Source organism: Gymnoscopelus microlampas, assembly GCF_963454915.1.
Source record: "Gymnoscopelus microlampas genome assembly, chromosome: 19".
Classification (NCBI taxonomy): domain Eukaryota; kingdom Metazoa; phylum Chordata; class Actinopteri; order Myctophiformes; family Myctophidae; genus Gymnoscopelus; species Gymnoscopelus microlampas.
Genome location: NC_139956.1, coordinates 41051850 through 41079334, shown reverse-complemented (window position 1 = coordinate 41079334; position 27485 = coordinate 41051850). Strand labels below are relative to the sequence as shown.

The following is a 27485-nucleotide window of genomic DNA, read 5'->3' as shown; positions in this document are numbered from 1 at the left end:
GATATTGGTCGATGCATGTACTCGGGCTGGGGGCGGCACCTGTCAGTAGGGAGTGTAGGACGGGAGGAGTAGGACGAAGGCTCTACGTCCTCCCGGGGGGGGGGGGGGGGGGCTCCTCACGGCAAGGTGAGTCAGTAGAATACAACAGCAGTGTCAACACACAATGGAGGAATTATTTGGCATAACTACTACATTCTGGAGAAAAAGGGGGTAAAAAATAATTGGCTACTCCAAATTTTAGGGAAAAAATGATTATTTGTTAAGATCTCTTAAGTTGTTCCCTACATTTTTCTAAGCAGCATGATAAGCAAAATCAGGCAACGCTACGCTACAGTACAGTGGTCACCAGTCCAATCATGCGCGATCTTCAAACGGCCGCCTATTGGCCGCCATAGGACTCCATCAGCGCCTTTAGGTACCTTTTAAAGTTGACGCCCACAGATTCTTAGCGCCTCCCATTGAAATGATCAGAACGTGTAGTGTGGCCGTTAAGCCACGAGGTGGCGCTTGGTACTGAAATGTACTTAAAAAAATTAAGAGTAAAAGTACTCGTTATGCAGAAAGTCCCTTTTCACATGTTGTCAAAATCGTCATGTCATAATAGGCTACATTATAGAAGGTATATGTCTATTTATGAATAGATTAATTTAAGTAAATACATTGATTCATTAATGTAAAAATAATCTGGGCTAATAATAATTATTATTATTATAATAATAACTAGGCTACAAAGTATTGGCATCAAACTGTGCTTAGTTCGTTTTCAAATAATTGTAGTTGAGTAAAATAACTTGTGGTTAATGTATGTTTTGTAATAATAATCAAAATGTGCAAAGTAACTTGTAACTAAAGTTTTCAAACACTGACTGCGCATCGCATGCGTCTGTATATACAGTATTAGTACCTCCTACTCTTCAACACAGATCAAATAGCCTAGTGGTTAAAGCTAAAGTTCGGCGATTGGACGGCCCGTGTTCGAATCCCACGCTATGAACTTGAACTACTTTTTTTTTAAAGCTAGAAACTTGAACCGTGAAGGCCTACGTACTATATGTTCCTCTACAAATTAGACAGCCTAGTGGTTAAAGCTGAAGTCCAGCAAATTAACTGAATAAAAAAATGTCCTGTCCTTAATCAATAAAATGCTGGAAGTGGAAATGGTGAATATGATACAGTTGCGCAGCGGAGCGCACTCGTCTATTAGTTTGTATATTGGCCAGCGCGTTATAGATATATGTATGTATAATGGATAGGGATGGAGCTCGAAAACCGGGTCCATTAAAGGCTGTAAGCGTCCATTTGGTTCCATTTGTACACTTTGGGTGGTTACGTCGTTGTGTTTACATGTGTGGTGGTGAAAGAATGGCGTCAACTAGTGAAACGCTCAAAAGTCTCACTCGTCGTCCTCTTCTACCCAAGGTAGCAAGTTTCCGTTGACAATTTTAATTATCCAATTGATAATAATCCGTTTGGGATCTCCCTGTGAATGAATAACTAGTGTTGCTTGAGAGCGTGTCGTCTTCTCAGTCTATCGTTGCCGAAAATGGCAGATCTACAAGCTCACAACGTGGTGCGAACAGACGCAGTGTGAGCTTGGAGATCGGCTATGTTTGGTGCGTGACACCGTTGTACGATGAAGTATAAATTGCACTTTTAAAGTGACGGTACACCAGTGGTGGAAAAAGTACTCAAATGCTTTACTTAAGTAAAAGTACCAATACTGCTATATAAAAATACTCTGTTACAAGTAAAAATCCAAAATTAAAAATGTACTTGAGTAAAAGTACAAAAGTATTGGCATCAAAATGTACTTAAAGTAAAAGTACTAAATATTTGAAAATAGCCAATCTACAAGCTCACAACGCGTCGCGATGAGACGCGTTTTGAGCTTGTAGATCGGCTATTTTCAAATAGCCTATGTATAAAATAGGGCTAAAGTGGTTAATGTATGTTTCATTATATCATAGTTTATATCTGAAAAGTAACTAGTAACTAAAGTTTTCAAATAATTGTAGTGGAGTAAAAGTACAATATTTGCCTCTGAGATGTAGTGGAGTAGAGAGAGAGAGAGAGACACAGAGAGACAGACAGACAGAGACATGTTGTCCCACGCATCACTAGGGGGGGTCCTTGGGCGTGTTCCAGGGGTCCCCAGCAGCTAAACCACTTTAGCCTACATCTATTTGAAAATATCCAATCTACAAGCTCACACGTTGTGAGCTTGTAGATTGCTATTATCTCTCTCTCTCTCTCTTGCTCTCAAAAGTATTGGTATCAAAACGTACTTAAATTAAAAAGTATAAGTACTCGTTATGCAGAATGTCCCGTTTCACATGAAAATAGCAGATCTACAAGCTTGTGAGCTTAGTTCTGCTATTTTTAAATAGCCAACGTTTATATAAGGCTGAAGTGGTTAATGTATGTTTTGTAATAATAATCAAAATCTACAAAGTAACAAGCAACTAATGTTGTCAAACAGTGGGCATCGCATCTGTGACACACAAGCCACCACAAGCAGGCGGACCTATATTCACACCTCAGACCGCCTGGATCATTGTTATATTGGGATGACTACCCCCATCCCCCTCTAACCGCTGACTGTAGCCTACATGTGAAGGTCTAAAAGTCACCAAAGTTGTTCTGTGACAACAATAATCACTGAATGAAATGACACAATAACGCAACCAGTGTTGCCATGTATCCTTATTATAAGCGACCTGTTTTCCTATAAAGTTGCTTGTAAATATATATTGGTAATTGCGGGCTGCTTTTTATTTGTTGAGAGAACACTGTAGGTTTATTAAGTATATAGTGCTCAAGTGGCCTTACTGGCCACGTCTTTTGAGCGTGTTGATTGCTTGGGCTTGTTTTCATAGACCTGATTGCTTATTTCTCTCGCAAAATCTGACAACCCTGGTCGCAACACGTTACTATATTTGTAGCCCAGACTGATAGGGTGTCGTTGATAAAATGTTCTTAAAAGGGAGATTTTTCAGGTTGACATCAAGAAGGGCCGGTCAGCTCCCTTCACGGCACACTGAAAACAACAAAGGAAAGCTATTCCTTTCTCGCTTCAGTTGAGAAGTGCTGTGTGAGGGGGAAGGGGTGCGGGGAGGAATGCAGCCGCTCTCTCTACTCCAGTGGTTCTCAAACTTTTTCATGTCAAGGACCCCCAAATTGACACTTATTAGCCCGCGGACCCCCATTTAAAAAGATATATCAGGGACCCCCATAAGAGAAGATGTTTTGCAGCTCTGGCAGTGATTCTCAACCATTTTAATTTCAAGGACCCCCCAGTTTGACATGCATTAGGGCTACAGACCCCCATTTAATGGCATTTCTATCACTTGGACCGCAATTAATATTGTAAAATCTATGTCAATTTAACTCTGAGAGTGTATAAATGGAACCAAATGGACCCGTCAGGGTCCATTTGGTTCCATTTGTACACTCTCAGAGTTACAGACCCATAAGGGTCCATTTGGTGCCTAATCTATCATTTAGCGGGGGACCCCTGGGGGTCCCCGGACCCCACTTTGAGAACCAATGCCTTAGACGAGAGACGCAACGGATTAGATATACTTCTCCATTCCATACAACGGTGTTTTACCGGAGTTGTGATGCTGAGAGAGAGAGAGAGAGAGAGAGAGAGAGAGAGAGAGAGAGAGAGAGAGAGAGAGAGAGAGAGAGAGAGAGAGCCTCCGCTTCCAGTAGACTACTGGTCCATTCCAGTGGTATGCAGTATGTTGTCCAGTGTAGTTATATTATTTTATTTAGTCACCCATGTACCTGTATAAACCATGTGCTGTTGCATGCACATGAAAATGTAGGCCTACTTCAAATCTCAAAATCGGCCGGGCTGGATTTGCATCTGAACAAATACATTGATAGAACACCCCCCTCCCCCCTCAAAGAAAGCCCTTCCCTTTCCCCAATAATGTTTGCAGATGGGCAATTTTCAGCTGCCATTAATTAGTGCTGTTCAGTGTTGATTGCATAGTGGTCAAATTGGGGTGAACGAGCCATCGTTAACTTGCTTTGAAGTTAGGCTGTAGTTAAGAGCAGCACTCTCACTTTCTCTCCCTCTCTCTTTCTCTCTCTCTACGTGTCTGTGTGTGTGAGAGGAGGGGGAGGAGGGGGGAGTTTAGCAGAAGCTCGCACTGCCCTGAGACAGAGAGAGAATACTTCTCCATACGGCGGTGTTTTACCGAGATTTTTCATGTTTTCTGCACTCTGTCTTGTAATCCGCGGACGGCTTTGAAATCCACGGATGGCCTTCAAATCCGCGATAATTTCCGCGATCGCGGAATCGCGGATTCCTGGGGGGACTATTACAAAGTTACAAAAAATGTGCATGGCAAAAAATAACCCGAAAACCTACCACTTCCATACAGAATGGGAGGAAGACTTTTTTCCCCCCATTCCAAGTGCGTTTGTCTTATATGCAACGCCAGCGCTGCTATTCCAAAGCCCTGCAAAAAAACACAAAGTAGGGGCCTACAAACGTATTTAACTAATACATATTATAGTAATATTGACTATAATAATACTCATAATAAAACATATTTATTTATCAAATGGCCGAAATGTATATAGGGCTGAAGTGTGTTTTGTGATAATAACCAACATCTACAAAGTTGGCTACTAACTAAAGTTTTCCAATAATTATAGTGGAGTAAAACATACAATACCCCCCCCCCCCATACTGTATCATATCCACCATTTAACTTCTACTTCCAGCATTTTACATTTTATTTATTAAGGACAGGACATTTTTAATTCAGTTCAAACAAGAAAGAACAGCTTGTAGATCTGCTACTTTTGTAGAGAAATACTTTACCCTGTACCTTCACAGTTCAAGTTTCTAGCTTTCAAAAAAGAGCGGTTTGACAAGTTCATCACATGGGATTCGAACCCGGGCCGTCCAATCATGTAACATTATCTATAACCACTAGGCTATCTGATCTGTATCAGAGAGCATATTGTACTTATACTATATATACATACGCATGCGATGCACAGTGAGCGTTTGAAAACTTTAGTTACAATTTACTCAGGCTATCTGATCTGTATTGAAGAACAGCACGTACTAGTAGTATATATACAAACGCATGCGATGCTTGAAAGTGTTTGAAAACTTTTACTTTTTAATTTAAGTAGCCTACGTTTTGATACCAATACTTTTGAGAGAAAGAGAGAGAGAGAGAGATAATAGCAATCTACAAGCTCACAACGTGTGAACTTGTAGATTGGATATTTTCAAATAGTAATAATACGAACTAAGCACATAGTTTGATGCCAATCCTTTGTATTGCCTTTGTAGCCTAGTTTTACTCAGTAATATTTTTTAACACAGGCCTTTTACTTGTAACAGAGTATTTTTATATTGTGGTAAAAAACGGGACATTCTGCAATATATTAATATTACATATTACTTTTTAGTTACTTAAAATAATTGAACAATTAAATAATCTAGATTTTTTATTATTATTATTATTATTATTATTACCCTTATTATTATTATTATCCCACAGATTACTTTTGTGACACAGAGATGGCAGATGAGCAGGCAAGTCTAGACATTTGCTTTCCTCTTTAAACATTTTAGCTCTCTTCTGCCACCCACTGTCCACCTACTGTATTACAGCAATGAAAAATTGAAAACACGCCCCCAAGGATAGCCACACCCCCAACCTTTCACAACCTCAGGATATGTTGGGTAATGATAGGTACCTTTCAGAAACTGCGAGGCAAATGTGAACAGGTCACCACTGTATATCTTGCTAGCTGTAGCAAGACATTGAATCAGATTACCTCGAGTCACGCAAACGTGAATGCGGTTTAACACTAAAGTCATAGAACGTCAAATTCAGTTTAATTTAGAGCCATGCACACATGCATTTCTGTTTAACATTCAGTTTAAACGTTTGAGTAATGCAAGACTTATGAACTACAAGGTGGGGGCTGGGGTGGTGGAGGCGAGCTTTGCCAGCAGCAGCAGCAACGGACCGCCTTGTTGAGGGAAAGAGGTGTGATCGGTGTGTAGAAAAAGCGTGGCTGGTTGAAAGCAAGCAGACTGACTGCTGATTACAGCCGAGGCTCGTATATGACTCCCGTGCCCTGCATGAACTAACGGCATGCTTCAAGAATGCCCCATCGAAATGTGTGAAAATCTTTCGAAAATAGCCAATCTGCAGGCTCACAACGCGTCGCAGTGTGGCGCGTAATGGAGCTTGTAGATCTGATATTTTCTTGTTATAGACATAACATGACCAACATGTGTGCCCCCCCCCCCCCCCCCCCCCCCGACTGGTGCGGTTTGTGGGCTGTGGAAGTGAGGAGATGGCGGTCTCCTCAGACAGGCACGAACAACAGTACGACACACGTTACAGTGGATTCAGGGATTCAGTTGATCTCCAGTGTGTGTAGTCGAGTGAATCCAGACAATAAGGGTCTCTCTCTCTCTCCCTCCCCTCTCTCTCTCTCTCTCTCTCGTTAATTTGATTGAGAGACTTAACCACTTAAAACCCATTATCCATATTGTGGGGTAGGCTTTTTGCTGAAAATTGCAGATCGGCAAGCTCACAACGCGTTGCGTTGCAACGCGTTGTGAGCTTGCCGATCTGCTATTCTCAGCCAAAGCTTTCCCCACAATAACATAAAAATACTCTAGCATAGAGCCCTGAGGGACTCCGGTGGGTCAAACCACATGGGGTTTGAAGTGGTTAAGGGGAAGGAGGGAGGGAGGGAGGGGAGGGTCTTTGGTGGGCGGAGGAGGTTGAAACAAGGGAAGTAAGAGAGAGAGAAGGTGGGACGGGGGGACGGGGGGACGGGGAAGCCCCGTTCTCTCTCAACGTCAACACAGATGGAAGTCATTTTCGTGTGTGTATCGTCGGTGGTGTCTGCCCCCCCCCCCCCAGGGCCCTCTGTGTCCCCCGCGACCACATCCGCGTTCTTCTACCTACCTACACAATCATTTTGACCACTTTATACATTTATATGTTGGGCTATTTTTGATACTTTTGTTTGTTTGTTTACATAAATCTTCTCTTCTGGAGGTCCATGGCAAAAAAAAACATTTTCAGACGGGTGGGGGTCCGCGGCCAAATACATATCAATTTGGGGGTCCTTGAACAGTTTGAGAACCACTGATGGGGGGGCAGACAAACAGAGATACAACTAAACGAGAGGGAGGGATGAAAAGAGAGAGAGAGAGAACAACAGAAAGAAGAAACTTTGGTTAGATTCTGTCACGTCTGCTGGTCATTATGGCTTTAATTGGACCCAGGCTTCATTCTCTGTATGTGTGTGTGCGTGTGCGTGTGCGTGTGCGTGTGCGTGTGCGTGAGTGAGTGAGTGAGTGAGTGAGTGAGTGAGTGAGTGAGTGAGTGAGTGAGTGCGTGCGTGCGTGCGTGCGTGCGTGCGTGCGTGCGTGCGTGCGTGCGTGCGTGCGTGCGTGTGCGCGAGTGTAACGTTTTTTAACACTTCACACACAATGATGTTCTTCCTCGGATTGCCATGCAGATTTATGACGCCACAGAAGGTGGAGGATATACAACCGTGTGTGTGTGTGTGTGTGTGTGTGTGTGTGTGTGTGTGTGTGTGTGTGTGTGTGTGTGTGTGTGTGTGTGTGTGTGCACAAAGTGTGACACTTTAAAATCCGGAAGACACTATTCAAGACGTTCTTTATGGTTCTCCATTTACACACGAGCAAACACACACACACACACACACACACACACACACACACACACACACACACACACACACACACACACACACACACACACACAGAGAGAGTTCTACACCCATGACAGGGTCACGAGTCGGTGTCCTCGACAATTGTGTGACAGTGTAACATTGTGAAGACAGAGAGTGTCTTTGTGTGTGAAAATACCACAGTGAGGAACATGGCCGTAAGTGGTTCTCAAACTTATAGTATAGTAAGATGCATCTTTTAAAAGAACAATATTACCGAAAGGTTCACATTAACGGAGACCATACAAAGCATCACATTTGTAAACAGCAAAAAGTTAGAATATGCAGAGAGAAGGTTTCTGCCCGACAGCAACGATATAATATTTGTGTTGTTATTAAGACCTGAGGCGATTCTTAAAAATGTTTTCTAAATCCTAACATTTTTTTTTTTTTTAAATCAAGATTTTTCAAAAATAACAGATCTACAAGCTCATAGCGCGGCACTCGGTGCCGCGCTATGAGCTTGTATATCTGCTATTTTTGAATATAGCCAAAGAAATCTAAAGTGACACAGATGCGTTCCAGGTCTTAATGGGTTCAAATGTTTCAAAAAGATGGGGGAAAAAAGAATTTCAGCTTGTAGATCGACTACTTTCAAAGAGCCAATCCGTATAGGGTTAAAATTGTTAAACTGGCTTTGATGATATATTAAGTAATTTAGCTGGGGACCTCCTGGAAAACAACTGAAAGACCCCGGGGGTGGGGGTCCTCGCCCGGACCCCACTTTGAGAACATCTCCCAGGACGTGCTTAAATATCGGGGCCTTCCTTTGGTTGGGTTTTACAACTAGAAGGAGACGGATCTGTTGACATAATCTTTAAATCCATCAAAAGAAACTCGCTTTCTTGTAAAAAATCTTTGCAGTCATTCTATTGGGCTTTAAAGTGTTGGCCCGTGGCTCCAGATCTTAGGGCGGCTACCCGCTTTCTACATAAGCTCAGCCAATCTCTGACCTAATGCATAAACACAACCATCTTTGAGCCGGAGTTGTACTTATAGTTGCGCGTGGGGGTCGTGCGACGACAATAGCAGATCTACAAGTGCCGCCGTGTGACGTGTTGTGAGCTTGTGAATCTGCTATTTTCAGTGCGTGAAACCTGTGTGCAATGATGTATAAATCAAGACATAGAGTCCCGCCATGTCGGTCCTCTCATCTATGCATCCAACATGTTTGGTCGATTTTAGCTATGTATATATATATATATACAGGGGTGCACATAACTTTTTAGGTCTGGTACGCAGAAGAGCACCTGGACATGTGACTTGGTGCGCATGGCGCCCGTCCCGTTTTGTCAACGGGGGGGGGGGGGGGGGGGGGGGCGTTCAGCTCGGACAGTTTTGTCAACGGGGGGGGGGGGGGGGGAGGGCTCAGCACGGTGCCCACCGGACAGTTTTGTCAAAGGGGGGGGGGGGGGGCGAGAAAAAAAGGACGCTCTGCTTCTAAATTTCGCCGATTTTCGCCGTTTTTTTTTACTCACGCTGTTAGATAAAGCCCCCAAGGTTGGTGCCCTGTGCTGCTGCGCTGATTTTATCCGCCAGATTGGGACGTTCACGGCATATTTTGCACCATTACGGTGCGTTCATCATCGGTGACGAGTGCCTCTAACAGCCGCTGCTGGCTGCGTGCACGCAGCGAGGCGATGCGAGGCAACGCGAGTCAGATCTCTACCCCTGTGTCTAATGGCTGTACATGGGGCCGACGGGTGCTTTACAGTGATTGTGTGAGTGTGGCTTCAGGAAGTAAATTCCTAGCCTCGATCTCCAGGCTTTTATTTTTTAGTTTTGCTAAAAAATAAAAGCTTGGAAATTCCTGTCCCAGCTGTTGGTGCGCAAAAGCGCCTCGCGTCGTCTGATGTGGTGCGCATTTTTTATTTTGGGTGCGCATGCGCACCTGCGCACCAGTTATGTGCACCCCTGTATATATATATATATATATATATATATAGCACATTGGTTGCATATTAAAAAATAGCAGATACACAAGCTTGTAGATCTGCTATTTTTTTTTAGTGTCCCTGCTCTGAGTGTTCGCGCAATGCATTATGGGTACGACAATGTCGGTTGAGGAGCCAGTGCCTTTTTTTGGGGGGACCGACTTCTAATTGACCCCTTCACAGTTCACACATGCCAACTGGGCACGCGCACGCACGCACACACACACACACACACACACACACACACACACACACACACACACACACACACACACACACACACACACACACACACACACACACACACACACACACACACACACACACACACACACCACTGTGAGCTTTGGGGACTATAATGGCCCAATCATCTAATCTTTGTCTATCTGATTAACGGACATCCTGCCGGCTCGGCTGATTCCTAATCATATTAGTCTCTGTGCGCGTGTGTGTGTTTGTCTGTGTGTTCAAGAAAGAGTCAGACCTTGAGAAACATGTGCACAGTATTCTCAACCACTTGAACCCCAGCAACTCCATATTCTGGTGTGGACCAGTAGTCAAACATAGTAGATCTACAAGCTCATAGATCTGCTATTCTATCCAGTGGTGTAAAGTACATTTACTCAAGTACAAGTTTGAGGTATTTCCAATTTTCTGTACTTTTACTCCACTACAATTATTTGAAAACTTTAGTGACTAGTTACTTTGTAGATTTTGATTATTATTACAAAACATACCACTTCAGCCCTATTTCGACCATTTGAAAATAGCAGATCTTCTATTTTCAAATGATTTGAATAAATTTGAATACATTATCATTTCGACAACTTCTGAAATGGGACATTCTTCATAATGAATACTTTTTACTCTTGGTACTTTAACACATTGTGTGCCAGAGGTTTATTAAAATATTGTACGTTCAGTGCCTGCATATCTTCCATCCACTTACGTTGATACGTTTCGTGCTGTAGAAGCCCCGACGCGGAAGTGCATGTAAATAGAGCGTGCGTGCGAGACGGCGGAGGGTCCCGACTAACGCCTGGAACAATAATATTTCTAACGCGATCCTCCATTGCAGAGTGATTGCCGATCGAAAACGGCTCGCTTCCACCACGTTAAAAAGAAATGGAGATATTAAGCTTTTAGTCAAGGAGTTAACATTGGAAAGGCCGACCGGAAGGATTTTTGACATGGATCCACATCCGGCCTCTCCTTCTCAGAGACTCCTTGGATGATCCCAAAGTTTTGTTAGAGCGCCCCACGCGGGCCCCACGTATAAAAAAAAAATGGGTCAAAAACAGTCCGGACCGTTTATGGCACATAACGCATGGATTCTCAAAAACGGTCCGGACCGTTTTTGGAACACAATGTGTTAAGTACATGTTGATACCAATACTTTTGTACTTTTACGAAGTACAAAGTAAGTAAGTAAGAAAGTACGTTTTGAATTCCCAGACGTTTGCGCGTAGCAGAGTATGTCTACATTGCAGTATTGATACTTGTACTTAAGTAAAACAATTTAGTACTTTTTTCCACCACTGCATATATCATTAAATACGTATTATTACTGTATAATGTGTCTTTACCAGCCACATGGTACAGAGCAGTAAGTGTTAAAGTCACACAATGACAGACACAGACATGCTGGCCTCTGTGGAATCCAGATGACTGAGATCAAGTCATGAAAGTCATGACCTCTTGCCTCCTGGCAACCAAGTGGCCAAACACGTCACCATCCATCTCTAGCAGTGGTGGGAAAAGTACTCAAATGTTTTACTTAAGTAAAAGTATCAATACTGCAATGGAGCAAGTACTCTGTTACAAGTAAAAGTTTGGAATTCAAAATTTACTTGAGTTAAAAAAAGTAGCTACACAAGTATTGGTATCAAAATGTACTTAAAAGTTCCAAAATGAAAAGCACTAAAATGTTTGGAAATAGCAGATCATCTACAAGCTCACAGGGGTCGTGTTGCGGCACCTTGTGAGTTTGTAGATCTGCTATTTTCAAATAGCCTTGGTATAAAATATGGCTAAAGTGGTTAATGTATGTTTTGATGTAATAATTTATATCTACAAAGTAACTAGTAACTGAAGTTATCAAATAATTGTAGTGGAGTAAAAGTACAATATTTGCCTCTGAGATGTAGTGGAATAGAAGTAAAAGTATCTGACAAATTGGAAATGCTACAGTAAAGTAAAAGTACCTCAAAATTGTACAGTACTTAAGTAAAGGTACTTAGTTACTTTACACCACTGATCTCTAAGGCTATGGGATCTAAGGACTCCACCCACAATGCTCTGAGCGCTGCTGCAGACTAGAGTGTGCGGGTTTGGCTGTCCGCTGGGCCGCGACCGGGTCACAGACGGACCGCGGCGGGGCCTCATGGCCCGACCCCTCTCTCTCTCTCTCTCTCTCTCTCTCTCTCTCTCTCTCTCTCTCTCTCTCTCTCTCTCTCTCTCTCTCTCTCTCTCTCTCTCTCTCTCTCTCTCTCTCTCTCTCTCTCTCTCTCTCTCTCTCTCTCTCTCTCTCTCTCTCTCTCTCTCTCTCTCTCTCTCTCTCTCTCTCTCTCTCTCTCTCTCTGACTCTTAAATGGCTCTCGCACTCTCGTCTATTTATTGCGTTTCCCTCGGACGAGTGCGTCCCCCCCCCCCCTTCTCTACCCTCCCCCGCCTCACTCGTGTGATTTCTCGTGGCTTTGGCACTAATTGCTACGCAGTGGTGTAAAGTAACTAATTACATTTACCCAGGTACTGTACTTTCGCAAAATGTTGAGGTATTTTTTACTTTACTGGAGTATTTCCAATTTACAGTACTTTTACTTCAACTCCACTACATCTCAGAGGAAAATATTGTACTTTTACTCCACTACAATTATTTGAAAACTTTAGTTACTAGTTACTTTGCAGATATAAATTATTACATTACAAAACATGCATTAACCACTTTAGCCCTATTTTATACCTAGGCTATTTGAACGTGTCGCATCGCGACGCCTTGTGAGCTTGTAGATCTGCTATTTTCAAAAATGTTAGTACTTTTACTTTTAGTACTTTAAGTATATTTTGATACCAAAACTTTTGTACTTTTACTCAAGTAAATTTTGAATTCCGGTCTTTTTCTCGTAACGGAGTACTTCTACATTGCAGGATTGATACTTTTACTTAAGTAAAACATTTGAGTACTTTTTCCACCACTGCTACGTAGGTGAGTGACCGGCGTAGCGCCGGGCAACGTGGAATGCTACGAAGTCACAGGAACACGTTAACGTCTGACGTTTTTGTCACGTTTTCTCCAGTAATGTGAAAGAAAAATTAACCACTTGGGCTCTGTCTGTTCTAATCTACTATTTTATACTAGACTTCAGACTAAAAAAATAGTTAAAATAGCCGATCCACATAAGTTCACAGCATGACGCATTGTCAGCTGGTAGATCCGTGTTTTAGTTTTTTGCTATCTTTGACAATTTCCTGAACAGTATAATGACTTGCCCAAAATAGTGACACCGGGTTCAAAGTGGCGAAACATCTCTCCAATGCAAACTGTGTTATTCAGAAGGACAGGAGGGAACGCTCATATGTATGTATGTACAGTATGTACGTGCACACAGTCACACACGTGTGATCAACGTTGTGGTGCATAAATATACTGACATGTTTTTTTAACTCTCCGCTTTCTCTCCTTTCCCAGACGGACCGCAACCTTTGTTCACGCCTCCCGATTCTCCCTTTTGTTTACGTGTGTGTGTGTGTGTGCGTGTATGACACACACACACACACACACACGTTCTTTCTCTTCAGAACACTTTCCTTTCCTTCCATTTCCTTCTCTCCTCCTCCCTGATTCCACATCCATCTGGCTGAGATTTATGCAACTTAAAGAGTAACTAAGTACATTTACTTAAGTACTGTACTTACGTAAAATGTGCAGGTATTTTTACTTTACTTGAGTATTTCCAATTTCAAATACTTTTACTTCTACACCACTACATCTCAGAGGCAAATATTGTACTTTTACCACTACACTACAATTATTTGAAAACTTTATTTAATAGTTACTTTGCAGATATAAATTATTATATTATGAAACATACATTAACCACTTTAGCCCTACTTTACACATAGGATATTTGAAAATAGCCGATCTACAAGCTCACAACGCGTCGCATCGCGACGCGTTGTGAGCTTGTAGATCGGCTATTTTCAAATATTTTAGTACTTTTACTTTTGGTACTTTACCGAAGTAAAAGTACCAACATATACCGAAGTATATGTTGATGCCAATACATTTGCACGTTTACTCAAGTACATCTTTAATTCTGCACTTCTACTTCTAACAAAGTATGAGTATTTTTTTCACCACTGACAGACAGACAGACAGACAGACAGACAGACAGACAGACAGACAGACAGACAGACAGACAGACAGAGGTGGGAGTGAGGGAGGGAGAGAGAGGGTGAGAAAGGGGGGGAGGGCCTGACATTCTCGTCTTGCAAAACTCCTGAATGTCAATTGCAGTGTACAAAATGTAACCTTGTAAGGGTTAAACTGACGGTGTACCCAGAGGTCAGCGGTGGAATGTGATGAATGGTCATTTACACAGAGAGAGAGAGAGAGAGAGAGAGAGAGAGAGAGAGAGAGAGAGAGAGAGAGAGAGAGAGAGAGAGAGAGAGAGAGAAAGGAGTAGGTGAAGGAGTGAGACAGGGAGGGACAGAGGGAGGGATGGACAAACGGACAAAAAGAAAACATCCCTCCCTCTTCTCCTCCCTCCAGTGTTCCGGGAACAACTCTGTTGTTACACACACACACACACACACACACACACACACACACACACACACACACACACACACACACACACACACACACACACACACACACACACACACACACACACACACACACACACACACAGCTGACCAGAGGTGACTGGGGCTGTCGGCTGCTTCTAATTACAAACTGCACTGTAAGACCTCGAGCGCGTGCGTGCGTGACACTGTGTTTGTGTGTGTGTGTGTGTGTGTGTGTGTGTGTGTGTGTGTGTGTGTGTGTGTGTGTGTGTGTGTGTGTGTGTGTGTGTGTGTGTGTGTGTGTGTGTGTGTGTGTGTGTGTGTGTGTGTGCGTGCGTGTTGTAGAACAAGGTGTTGTGGCTTTCTGCGGCTTTGTGAGCTATCAAGAGACACCTGGCTTTCATAAGACGCCCATCTGCTCTCTCTCTCTCTCTCTCTCTCTCTCTCTCACACACACACACTGGAACCCCCCACCCCACACACACACATATATCCCCCGGAACCCCCCTCCACCACACACACACACATATATCACACAAACACATGTTCACACATGCACAAGCATGCATAAGTACACATTCTCGTGTACACCTATCTCTCGCGCACGCACGCACACGCACACACACACACACACACACACACACACACACACACACACACACACACACACACACACACACACACACACACACACACACACACACACACACACACATAAATGTGTATACAATACCCCCACCCCACACAAACACGTGTATACACTATCTCACCCACACACATAGACGCAGATGTTCTATCACAGTATCACAGTAAACGCCTCTGTACATTAAACTCTGAGAGTGTAACAAATGGAACCAAATGGGTTCCATTTGTTACACTCTCAGACTTACCGATCATTTAGCTGGGGACCACCTGGAACCCCCCCCTCAAGGACCGCACTCTGAGAACCACTGTCGTAAACGACACTCTCACACACGGTACTTCGACCCCGTGTAACGCCGTCCCACCCTGGCGGTCACATGACCGAGGCTGCCTGCCGGGGTCATTGGACCGCCGAGCTGCGGGTTTGTGCGATTTCCCCCCTGACCGGGTCTTCCAGTCATACTGTAAGAGCGGCTTCATCACCGGAATAATATTATGTTATTTAATCCTTTCTTTTTGTTTTGGTACGGACTTTATGGTAAAAAAAAAAAAAAGAAAAAAAAGTCAAATCCCCAGGCCCCATTGTGATACATAGCGAGCTGTCAGCGCCGCCGGTAACCCAATCGGACCGCATGTGTACGCGAAGCACGTCATCCTCCTCTACCACATCTGAAGACGTGTGAAAGAAAGACAGAAAATTATATGAGTCTTTCTCTCTTCTAAGAGAAACATATGATCTTTTTCTTGCCCCGCAGACTAAATATTATGCCGTTCCTATTGGGCCAGGTTTTTTTCTTTCCTCCAGGCGACCCGCTCGGTCGCGTCTGAGCGCTTTTTGTGTTGTCGAGGATCGGCCTTGTTGTCGGTGACCACGTTTCCCAGCGTCCATGACGTGTGCTGTGGGGTCAAAGGTCATAGTTAAGTTGATGGGTCTTACCAGCCAGGGGTGAGGAATCTCGGGGAGAGGCATTTGAGGAGGGGCCGGGAGGCCGCTGTGAATCTCCGACTTGAACGATGGCTCTGCAGGGAGAGGAGAAAAAGGAGACATTTGGGATCAAAGCCCTCAATAACCAGGCCCCCCGCTACCTCTCTGACCTCCTCCCACGCCACGCACCCTCCCGCTCCCTCAGGTCTGGCGACGCAAACCTCCTGGACTTCCCCAAAAAAATAAAAAAACACATTTTAATGTTCTCTTTTCTCCTAATAAAATTGTTTTTAAGCTGTTATGTAAAGCGAGTTTGGGTACTAGAAAAGCGCTATATAAGTCTGATGGACCCCCATTTGAAAAGATATGCCCGGGACCCCCATAAGAGAAGATTTGTACGGCTCCACTAGCAGTGATTCTCAACCGTTTTAATATCAAGGACACTTTGACATGCATTTGATTATGCTATGGACCCCAATTTATATTGTAGATCGCTTATTTTCACAATATGTATCCATGGAACTGAGTCAAATGTAACGCCCAGCTACTACATTCCAAGTGCTGGTGGGGGGTCCCCAATTCAAATCTGATGATTTTGGGGGGTCCCCAGTCCTTTATTTTTATTTTTATTTTTTTATATGTATTTTTTTTATCCCTCGATTTTGTAACCCTTTTTCACCCGGTGCCAATTATCTAAGTGATCCTGGGCACTACACTCCCCCCGCCAGCCTAGGCAGACCAGAGCCGAGCTAATGCCTCCTTCAATGCATGAGAGCCAACTGAGCTTCTTGTCACCTTACAGGAGGGAGTTTCCCCAGTAGGACATAGCACGTGGAAGGAACACATTATTCCAACCAGTTCCATGGGGGAGGCGGTATGGGTCCCCAGTTCTAAAATGATTATTTGGGGGGGGTCCCAGTTTAAACCCTGAGGAAGGGTTTACTGTCGAACTGGTTTCTTTTTACTGGTTTCTTTTTAATAAACTTTGTGCATCATGGCTGAGAGCTGTGCGGCCTCATCCTTTCTCAATACGGGGTCCCCAGTTCTAAAATGATTATTTTGGGGGGGTCCCCAGTTCTAAAATGATTATTTTGGGGGGCCCCGGCCTGAAAAGGTTGAGAACCACTGATATATATACAGTACACACAATTGCAAGCAGTGTTGCCAGATTCTGTGAGAGACACAAGCAACTAGGTCTAGGAAAACCAGCCCAAAAGAAGCGACTATGGGCCACATGACCACTTTAACATATACATCAGGTACGTTGTGAGCTTGTAGATCGGCTATTTTCAAATAAAATCTTGCGGGGAAATTATAATAAGCAGATCTGGCAACCCTGATTGCAAGCCTGCTGGCAATTGTACGTAGGAACCAGCCAAAGTTGTCTTGTATATATATTGTTGTTGTTGTTGTTTTTCTGCACATGTCATGGAGTATAGTGTTTACAAAAAATTGCAAAGTGAAGTGAAAAGAAGTTGTACAACTGTATCGTATTTCTATCTTTTGTTTTACAGGTCCTTTTTAAAAGCTGTTTGTATTTGATCCATATGCTATGTCTTGCTGGTTCAGTGACACTATCCCTGCAGGGAATGATGCATCTAACGTTTTATGTTTGAGGGGGGACGGACCCCCCCCCCCCGTCGTGAAGATTCATAATGTCCTGGGGGTTCTGGTTTAATAACACATGAGCTAACTTAGATGACTAAAAAAGGGCCCGTTCTCTCCACGGAATCCCCCTGCTAAGAAGACCAAACACAGAACTACAGAGGAAATAAAGCCATCATCATCCCCTGCCGAGTCAAAGCCATGTGCGCGTTTTGCTTTGGTTTTGTCCTTTTTTCTCTACGTAATCCATGTTTAACCAATTAAGACCGGGAAAGAATCGGTGTCATTTTTTTAGGTTTATTTGCCTATTCAAAAACTAGCATATATGCAAGCTTGCAGATCTGATATTTTTGAAAAATCGTGAAAATGTGTGCACATCTTTGTATATATGTTTTAAAGCGAACATGTTTTACTCCGATCTGTGGTTCTAGGGGGTCCCTGGAACAACATAGTTTGAGATGGGGGTCCGTGGCCAAATACATTTAATTTTGGGGGTCCCTGACAAGAAAAAGTTTTGAGCACCACTGATATTATAGCAACATATTTTTTTTTTAAACTGTTAGAGATTTAGAAGACATTTGTGGAATCCCCAGAAGCAAAGATTTGATTTACAAATGTTCACGTTTAAAAAAAATCAATAGCAGATCTACAAGCTCATAGCGCGGCACTCGGTGCCGCGCTACGAGCTTGTAGATCTGCTCTTTTTTGAATAGCCAAAGAAATCTTAAAATGACACAGATGCTTCCCCGGTCTTAATGGGTTAAATGTTGCTTCGAGCCAAACGTTTGACTCTGCCAGGGAGACAGTTAAAACTGGACACGTTCTGTTTTGTCCATTAGAAAGCTAATGCATCACGTCCTGCTACTTCTCTCTCTCCACCGGAGCAAACTGGAGGTCAAGAGAGCCCTTTGCTCGTGGGCACGTCGTCGGTTATGTCATGGGCATGTTTCTCATTGCCTTCCCCCCCTACCCTACACTGGGTTTTCCCCTCCTGGTTTTACTAGGGAAGGATTCAAACATTCATATTGCCGTATTTACTTCTCTGCAGATTTCATTCTTCTTCTTTTTTTTTGATCAGCCAATTATTTGAAGCAATTTTTTTCTCCCAATTTAGTCGTTATATGCCAGTTAAAGGGATAGTTCACCCTCAAAATGACTTTTTTTCCTATCAATTAGTGGAGACTTGAATTCATGGATTTTTTTTTTTTAGCTTTTGTCGCATTCCTAAGCCAATAATTTGATGACCAGCAGCGGTTTCGGTAGGAGACACAAAGAGTCTCCTTTGTGTCTCCTACCGGAACCGCTGCCTACCGGTACGCTAGTCATCAAATTATTGGCTTAGGAATGCGACAAAAACTAAAAAATATCCATGAATTCAAGTCTCCATGGGGTGACTAATTGATAGAATCTACAAGCTCACAGTAGCTGTGAGCTTGTAGATCTGCTATTTTTTTTGAAAAATTATGCACTTTTGTGCAAATAATTCAATATATAAATGTATTAAAGCAATTTATTTTAACTTAAATCTTTGCTTCTGGGGGTCCCTGGAACAAAATATTTTGAGATGGGGGTCCGTGGCCAAATACATATAATATTGGGGGTCCTTGACATGAAAAAGTTTAAGCACTACTGATATTATAGCAACATACGTTTGTTTCAGAAAACTGTCAGGATTTAGAAGACATTAAGTAGAATCTGCCTACAGATGGCTCTGGCCTCAGGTCTTAATGGGTTAAAGGAACACTACTGTGTTTTTCTTCGAACCTTTGTCAGCCAGGACTCTGTGCAGGATGTTGGACAGGTGCAGCTTCTTCTCGCGGACCCCGGCGCTCAGGTACTCCCTGTCCAGCAGGTCCAGGAAGTGACGCAGTTCACACACCAACTCCTCCATCGCTGCACACAACAACAACACAACAACAACAACAACACAACGGTTACAAACACACCCCACACAACTGTACTTCGTACAACTACAAGAACATCCGTAGAAAACATGTTATACTGCGTCAATGCTCTCAATGAAGAAACGGTGAGTTCACATGACACCCCCACGTATGCAATAGGCTCTATGCACAGCAGCCATATTGTGAAGACATTCACAGGTGTTACCAATGATACTAACCAAGGCTCTGTTCCATTCTGGTCAAACAGAGCCAGGGTGCTGATATTGTGCACGTTGGCTCACTGGAAACACTCTGCTACACCAAGTGGGTTTAACATTTGGTTCCTTAAGGGGTTCCCAAATGGCCCCTTACGAGTGTGTAACTGTGAGAGTGTACAAATGGAACCAAATGGACCCTTACGGGTCCATTTGGTTCCATTTGTACACTCTCAGAGTTATGGGGGTCGTGGAAATTGAAAAATCTGAGAACCACTGTGCTACACTAAATGGAACACAGCCTTCATTAGAATCATTGGTAACACCTGTGAATGTCTTCACAATATGGCTGCTGTGCATAGAGCCTGTGAAGAAACGGTAAGTTCACATGACACCCCCACGTATGCAATTATAATACTGTGGCTTTATATGGCTCTTTTCTAAGTACAAAGTCAAAGTTGCTTTACATGAAGAAAAATATAAACTTGTATTATCTAGAAAATGAGAATAAAATCAATTGTATGTAAAATTAAAAGCAGCAAAAGCAAGGGGGTGGGGGGTTAGCTGGGGAAAACAAGCCTGAAGAGTTTTGAGGGTGGTTTTAAAAGAAGAGAGGGTCTGGGGGGCTGTTTTGATGTGGGTTGGGGGAGTGAATTCCATAGAGATAACCCCACCGACCCTTCACTTAAACCACTTTTCAAGTGGGCCAGAGAAGGTTGGGAACTACACTTTCTTCTACAGTGCATACAGGTTGGTACAAGCACAAAGGGATAGTTGCGTCGGATTTCGGTGGGTTGGTAAATGTGGCATCATAAAAAACAAAATAAAAAACAGCTATAAAACGAGACAGCTAGTAGGCAACCAGGTAGTGACGGCTGCCCTCAATCAATCAATCAAGCGAGCCGAGGTGAATTCCAACTGGAAGCTCCCAGAAGGCAGGATAGCTGCCCATACAGTGCCAGCACCTGGCAACCCACCTGAGGGACCTATCTCATCGAGTAGAATTATAGCTATCAGTGGAAAACGCAGCCCCCTCGCGCGTCAACACAAAGGGTACGGGCCGTTTCACCACACATAGCAAGCAGTTGAGGTAAATGTGTAACAATATGTGTGGTATTCGTGTGTGTTTTTCCAAATGTGTCATGAGGCTATAAAAGGTAAAGACAATTTTCCCCAGGATAATCAAGGGGCCTTTAGGGTGTACGTGGACACCCAGGGGTACTTGAGGGGGTTTTCCCAGGGGATCCCCAGCTAAAATGATTGATGGTTTGGTACCCAAATGGACCCTTACAGGTCTGTAACTCTGAGAGTGTGCAAACTGAACCAAATAGACCCTTAAGGATAAGGATAATTCCTTTTAACAGGTCTTGTTTCCTATGAGTTTGTTTCCCTTACAGGTCTGTAACTCTGAGAGTGTGCAAAAGGAACCGCATGGACCCTTACAGGTCTGTAACTCTGAGAGTGTGCAAAAGGAACCGCATGGACCCTTACAGGTCTGTAACTCTGAGAGTGTGCAAACGGAACCAAATGGACCCTTACAGGTCTGCAACTCTGAAAGTGTGCAAATGGAACCAAATGGATCCTTACAGGTCTGTAACTCTGAGAGTTAGCTCTGGTTCAGAGCGTTAGTGAGTTCCCTCTAACGCTCTGGAAGACCCCTCGCTCAGCGCATGTACAAGGAATTCCACTGCCCGCACGCCTAAACGCACCCCACCTACTCTGTAAAATACACTTTTTGGGCAGAAAATAAAATATGTCAGCGAGACGGACATTATTTGTATTTAGTCCACAGTGCCCTCTACATTTTGGTTAATGGTAAGTTCAAATCCCCCAGATCTGTAGAGGGCACTGTGGACTAAATACAAATAATGTCCGTCTCGCTGACATATTTTATTTTCTGCCCAAAAAGTGTATTTTACAGAGTAGGTGGGGTGCGTTTAGGCGTGCAGGGTTGGAGAATAGACTTTCAACAACACAAAACAGCCTTTGCTTCGGTGAGTAGCGAAATGGTTTAGTTTATTTTCACTACACTTGAACGCTGGCAGGGCAGTGGAATTCCTTGTACATGCGCAGAGCGAGGGGTCTTCCAGAGCGTTAGAGGGAACTCACTAACGCTCTGAACCAGAGCTATCTGAGAGTGTGCAAAAGGAACCGAATGGACCCTTACAGGTCTGTAACTCTGAGGAACCAAATGGACCTGGTCCATTTGGTTCCAGCTATCAAAAGTAGTTTGAGCTTGTAGATCTGCTACTTTTGCTACTTTTGAATTTGAATCATGAAAAGTAACAGTTTTGGACACCCGAGGTTTCCACCCGACAGAGACAATAATAGGCCTAGGCCAGGGGTCTTCAACGTTTTCAGGCCAAGGACCCCCTTGCTGAGAGAGAGATGAAGCAGGGACCCCCTCTACATTGTATAAAATTGTGTTTCAGATTTAACTTTTTTTTTGTTTACTTGCTCTGCTCTTTCTTCCTTCTACACCAAACACCTCTTTGCCAAAAATAGCCAATCTACAAGCTCACAACGCCTCGCAGCGCGAGGCGTTGTGAGCTTGTAGATCTGCTATTTTTGGACCAAAGTTCTCCTCAGAAAAGGGATGCTAGGGTTCAAGTGGTTAAGGTATAAAACAATAATCATATCACACAAAGATTTGGCGGACCCCCTGTAGTAACACTGAGGACCCCCCTAGGGGTCCCGGAGCCCCTGTTGAAGACCCCTGGCCTAGGGCTATTCACGAGAACGTTCGCCTACGTGACGACATCACAGGCCGATACAAGGGACACGCCGTGGCTGACGTGGTTAAGGTCAGGAGGTCAGGGGAGTACTGCATAATAGGCAACGGAATTAAGGCTCTCTCTCCCACATGGCGTTTTTTTAAAGACACGTCCCGCATGTGCTTTGGGTGTGAGCGCGCTCGTATCTCAGCGATCCCGTCATGATGGGGATCGCTTTACACACAGCTAGTTCATATGGGCAGATTGTAAAAAAAGCTGCAGCGCTCTGCGACATCCACCCAGGCGATAACAAGCACGCCTCCTCTCTATAACGGATGGCTTTGGCCCTTTCTCTCTCTGCACAACTGGAGCTTATTGTAAACAGATGATGCTATCCCGTCATCGGGGTGATGACATCATTCATACTGTGCGGCGGTTAGCAGGGGTGGAAAGTAACCGAGTACATGTACTCAAGTAACACTTTTGAGGTATTTTTACCTGAGCATGTTCCATTTTTTCAATATATATATTTTTTGTGTGGAAACTTTTAGCTGGTTTCCGGCAGAAACCAGCTAACTCCATTTTTCCGCATTAGCATTTCTTTCCCATAAATCAGTGCTATTGAACACCCTTACGTCTGTGTGTTGATAAGAAAGAATTTAACCAATGAAAAGTATTAAAAAGCGCTTCTAACTAAACCAGCTAACTCCATTGGATCCTCAAACTTTCTGCTAAACCAGCTAACTGCACCAAAGGGGGGTGGAGTTAGCCGATTTTGCTGACTCCAGGCTCCACCCCCTTTTGACCTCCAACCTCATTGTGAGCTTGGAGGTCCATTCAGCTGTTCTTATCAATGATAAACAAAACCTCCTAACTCCACTTTTTGTTTTGTTTAAGTCATTTCCTGAAACATTTTGGGAGAAAAAAAAACACATTTTGGAGCTAGCTGGTTTCTGCCCGTCAAGGCATATTGTGAAAAGTAGTAACTAACGCTGTAAATGCATTGTAGTGGAGTATAAGTACAATAATTTCCTCTGAGATGTAAGTGTAGTTGAAGTAAAAGTGTAAGAAAATGTACTCAACTAAAGTAAAAAAAAACGAAAAGACCTCAACATGTATACTTGTGAGTAAATGTACTTAGTTACTTCCCACCACTGGGGGCGGGGCACAGCAGAAGATGGGGGGGGGGGGCTAGGGGTTTAAGTGTAGGCCATGGTTGAGGTTTTCTCAAGTCTCCTGCTAAGAGAGGGGAAGCTCACACTGTGTGACCATGATGAAGCCATCCATCGTCCCCCCCCCCCCCCCCCCCCCCCCCCCACGGAGATGACCTCAACATGCTTTATGATCTTTTAATCCAGTGGTTCTCAACGTGGGGTCCTTGAGAGGGGGTTCAACACCCCCCCCCCCCACAGCCAAATGATCGAGTTAGTCTTCACCATGTCAAAGGAAATACGACTTAGAGAACGTACGAGAAATGCCTATGTTCACGGTTATCTCTATGCCCTTCAGTACATAAACAGTGAAGGGATTCTGGAACAAACGAAAGATCATTATCGGACCAAATCGTGTCCAACAATAAAAACGATTAGATTGGCGTGCCAGAAATACATCGTATCAAATGTGTCTCTGTGGCCTAATACATGTCACATTGGGTGTCCTTGAAATTAAAAAAGGTTAAGAAAAATAGTTCACCCCAAAAATGACTTATTGTCTCCGCCAGGCCGAAGGCATGGTGGAGAGTATGTTTTCACTTTGTCCGTCCGTGTGTCCGCCGGTCTGTGAACACCTGTCATTGGTCAAGCTTCATGTGACATCACAATATGTAATATAAATAGGTAAGACAGAATTAATCAGGAACAGTACTTTCTTTTACACCTCGCCTGGCGGAGACCTGTGCTCCGAGGAGCACATTTTCTAGTTTTCTATCAATTACACGCCCTTTTTTCTGGGGTGTTAAAAATGCGCATGTTGTTTTGTCTGGACTTAGCCTACTTTCCAAATAGTCCATCTGTAATTACATTGCGCTCATTTTCTGCTTTAGCTGTTTAATGGTTTGGTCTTGACTCTGTGTTCTATGTCGTCCACCCTGGATTCAGTCATGTTTTGGGTGAACTACTACCTTAAACCACTCGTTAAACCATTGCTTCACAACAAGCGGGGTCACGACCCCAAACAGCAAGGCCACGCGATATTGTGACGCGGCACAGCAAACAAAGAGCGGATTCTAAATGAGCGACATCGTCTCAACGTCAAATACTCGGAATACTTCACGATCAATGGAAAAGATTCTAGTTCCAGTGTGAAAGCAGGCTTTAGATAATCACGTCCTCGGACCAGCGTGACCGCAGGCTGCAAAGCAGCCATGAACCCTACTGGGAAGATGACATAACTCATTTCACACCATTTCATCTCCTTCACGCTTTCCACATGGGGAGATCTGACGGTGGAATGTACACCAGTCTTTTTTTGTACATCAAACATCGTGCTCTTATTATGCCAGGTTATCTGCAGAGATTCCATCACACACACACACCCGCATCTTACAAAAACAAACAAATCTTAATCCTGTATTTCCCCTTTCTTGCTGGTTGAAGAGGGCCTCTTTGATTACATAAAAGCCTGAGTTAAACGTGGTCGTGTGTTGTGACGTGTACCGAAAATAGACGCGTTGTGAGCTTGTAGATTGGCTATTTCCGGTGCACGTCACTGGCGTGCACCTAGTTCTGACCCAGGCTTCCGAACGGGTGAGAACGCCATTGGGGTTCTGCGGGGGTGGGGCATTCGATGGACCACGGCTCACGGACCGCTCGACCCTGATTGGCCAGTAGTCAGGAAGCTTGCCTTCTCCAAAATGGCATCCACGATACAGGTCGCTCCAATGAACTGCAGAGGCCAGTGAGGTATCTAGGTTTCTATATGTATGGGTCCACGCTTTGCCGGTATTTCGGCACGCATTCCGTAAATAATGTATCCAAAAGACGCTCGTGGCTTTTCCGATTGGAATCGTAATTTAGATTTCCAGAGTTCGCGGGGAGGAGGAGGAGGAGTAGGAGGAGAACGAGAAGAAGGGGGCCCGGCATAGATTGGCGAGGCTCTGCTCCTCCGCCCAGAAAGATAAACGGTAGATTTCACACATTCACACACATTCCTGCCATAATCTGATTATCCTGAGAGAGAGAGAGAGAGAGAGAGAGAGAGAGAGAGAGAGAGAGAGAGAGAGAGAGAGAGAGTGTACAGCAATGTGCAAACACAGCAGCACGACTTGTGAGCTCTTGTGACAGGAAAAATGACATCCGATACAACCACCTTAAGGACTGACACTATACTGTGTGTATCTGCACCGTACTGATAAGTATCACATAGACCTACGATACATAGTCCTCCAAACAGAGCAGATAGAGCAGAGCAGATAATGTTCATTTTTCAGGAAATGACTAAAACAAAACAGTATTGACACTTTTACTTAAGTAAAAGATGCGAGTACTTTTTCCACCACTGGTGAAGCAGACCCTGGATCAGTTTTGGTCCGTGGCAACGCGTGGCGTCAGTGTGACACACACCCTGCTGGCCTCCTGTCTGTGTGTTTTAGACTGCACACGTTTTTATACGAGAGACGCCAACGACTCCTTATAGTGCTGCATTTGCTATTTCACGCTGCTTATTGCGGAACCAAACGCAAGGCGATAAGTTACCTCCGCAGGGGTGGTCAATGTGCGCGCGCGTGTGCGCGTGTGCATGCGTGCGTTCGTGCGTGTGTGTATGTGTGTGGGTGTGTGCACGTGTGTGTGTCTACAGTCTTGCACACGTGTGTGCCTTTACGTGTGCATGAGTATGTTTGTGCATGCGTGTGTGTGTGTGTATACTGTAAAAGAGGGATGTTAAAAACCAAAGTGAGCTCTCCAGATCACTAAAGATGAGGAGGGGGGGGGGGGGGGTGTATTAAGTGGTGTGCAGAGAGCGTAAGGGAGGACCACCCTCAGACAAACACCCCCGAGGGCGCGCTGGGCCGGCTGCAAAATACCTCGCCGTGCAAACAAACCACCCACTCACCTCCTTCAGGCAAAGAAGAGAAAAAAATCCCTCCTCGTTCTCTCCTTTCTCTTGCCTTTTCTTTGTCACTCGCCCCCTTCCTTCAATTGCGTTTTCTCTCCCCCCGCGTTTTACCTCGCTCTCTCAACGCGGATTTTATTGTTCTTCATCCCCTGCTCTCCCCCCCCCCCCCCCTTCCCTCCCTCTCTTTCCCGTCTCCTCCTCCTCCTCCTCTCGCTAACAACTCACCACTTCCCAATAACACAGGCCGGTGGCTGTGTCAACAGGGCTAGCGTGACGACGATAGCCGTGCTCCTCCGAAAACACAACCGTGCCTCGACCTGACTTTGCACCCAGCAGCCCCCACGCACGCACGCACCCACACACACGACCAGTGGTGGAAAAAGTACTCAAATGTTTTACTCAAGTAAAAGTATCAATAATGCAATGTAGAAGTACTCGGTCCGGAATTCTGAATTTACTTCAGTAAAAGTACAAAAGTATTGGTATCAAAATGCACTTAAAGTCCCAAAAGTAAAAGTGCAAAAATAGCCTATGTATACAATAGGGCTAAGGTGGTTAATGTATGTTTTATAATGTAATAATGTCTGCAAAGTAACTAGTAACTGATGTTTTCAAATAATTGTAGTGGACTAAAAGTACAATATTTGCCTCTGAGATGTAGTGGAGTAGAAGTAGAGACAATTGGAAATACTCCGGTAAAGTAAAAGCACCTAAAAAATTGTACTTAAGTACAGTACTTGAGTAAATGCACTTAGTTACTTTACACCACTGTCCCACGCACGCAACCACACACGCACGCACGCACCCAATCCCACCTCACGCACACAGACACACACAAAAGCTAGGAAAACACGTAAAGGATGCGTCAAGAGAATGTTTACACTGCCAGCCCTTCTGCAGCATTCACACATATCCCTCCTCCCTGACCTCGAAAGAGAGAGAGACAGAGAGAGAGAGAGAGAGGGGCG

At 44.0% G+C, this 27485-nt stretch overlaps 1 protein-coding gene across 2 annotated transcripts in view; it reads right to left on the bottom strand.

Moving 5' to 3' along the window:
• Nucleotides 1-27485, bottom strand: part of afap1 (actin filament associated protein 1) — a 106013-nt gene that overhangs the window by 68636 nt on the left and 9892 nt on the right. For both annotated transcript variants that reach the window (XM_084043714.1, XM_084043713.1), the window contains exons 2-3: nt 19417-19545; nt 16060-16142 (exon numbers count right to left, since the gene is read on the bottom strand). In XM_084043714.1, coding sequence (XP_083899840.1) covers nt 16060-16142; nt 19417-19545 — 212 coding nt within the window. The remainder of the gene's footprint in view (nt 1-16059; nt 16143-19416; nt 19546-27485) is intronic.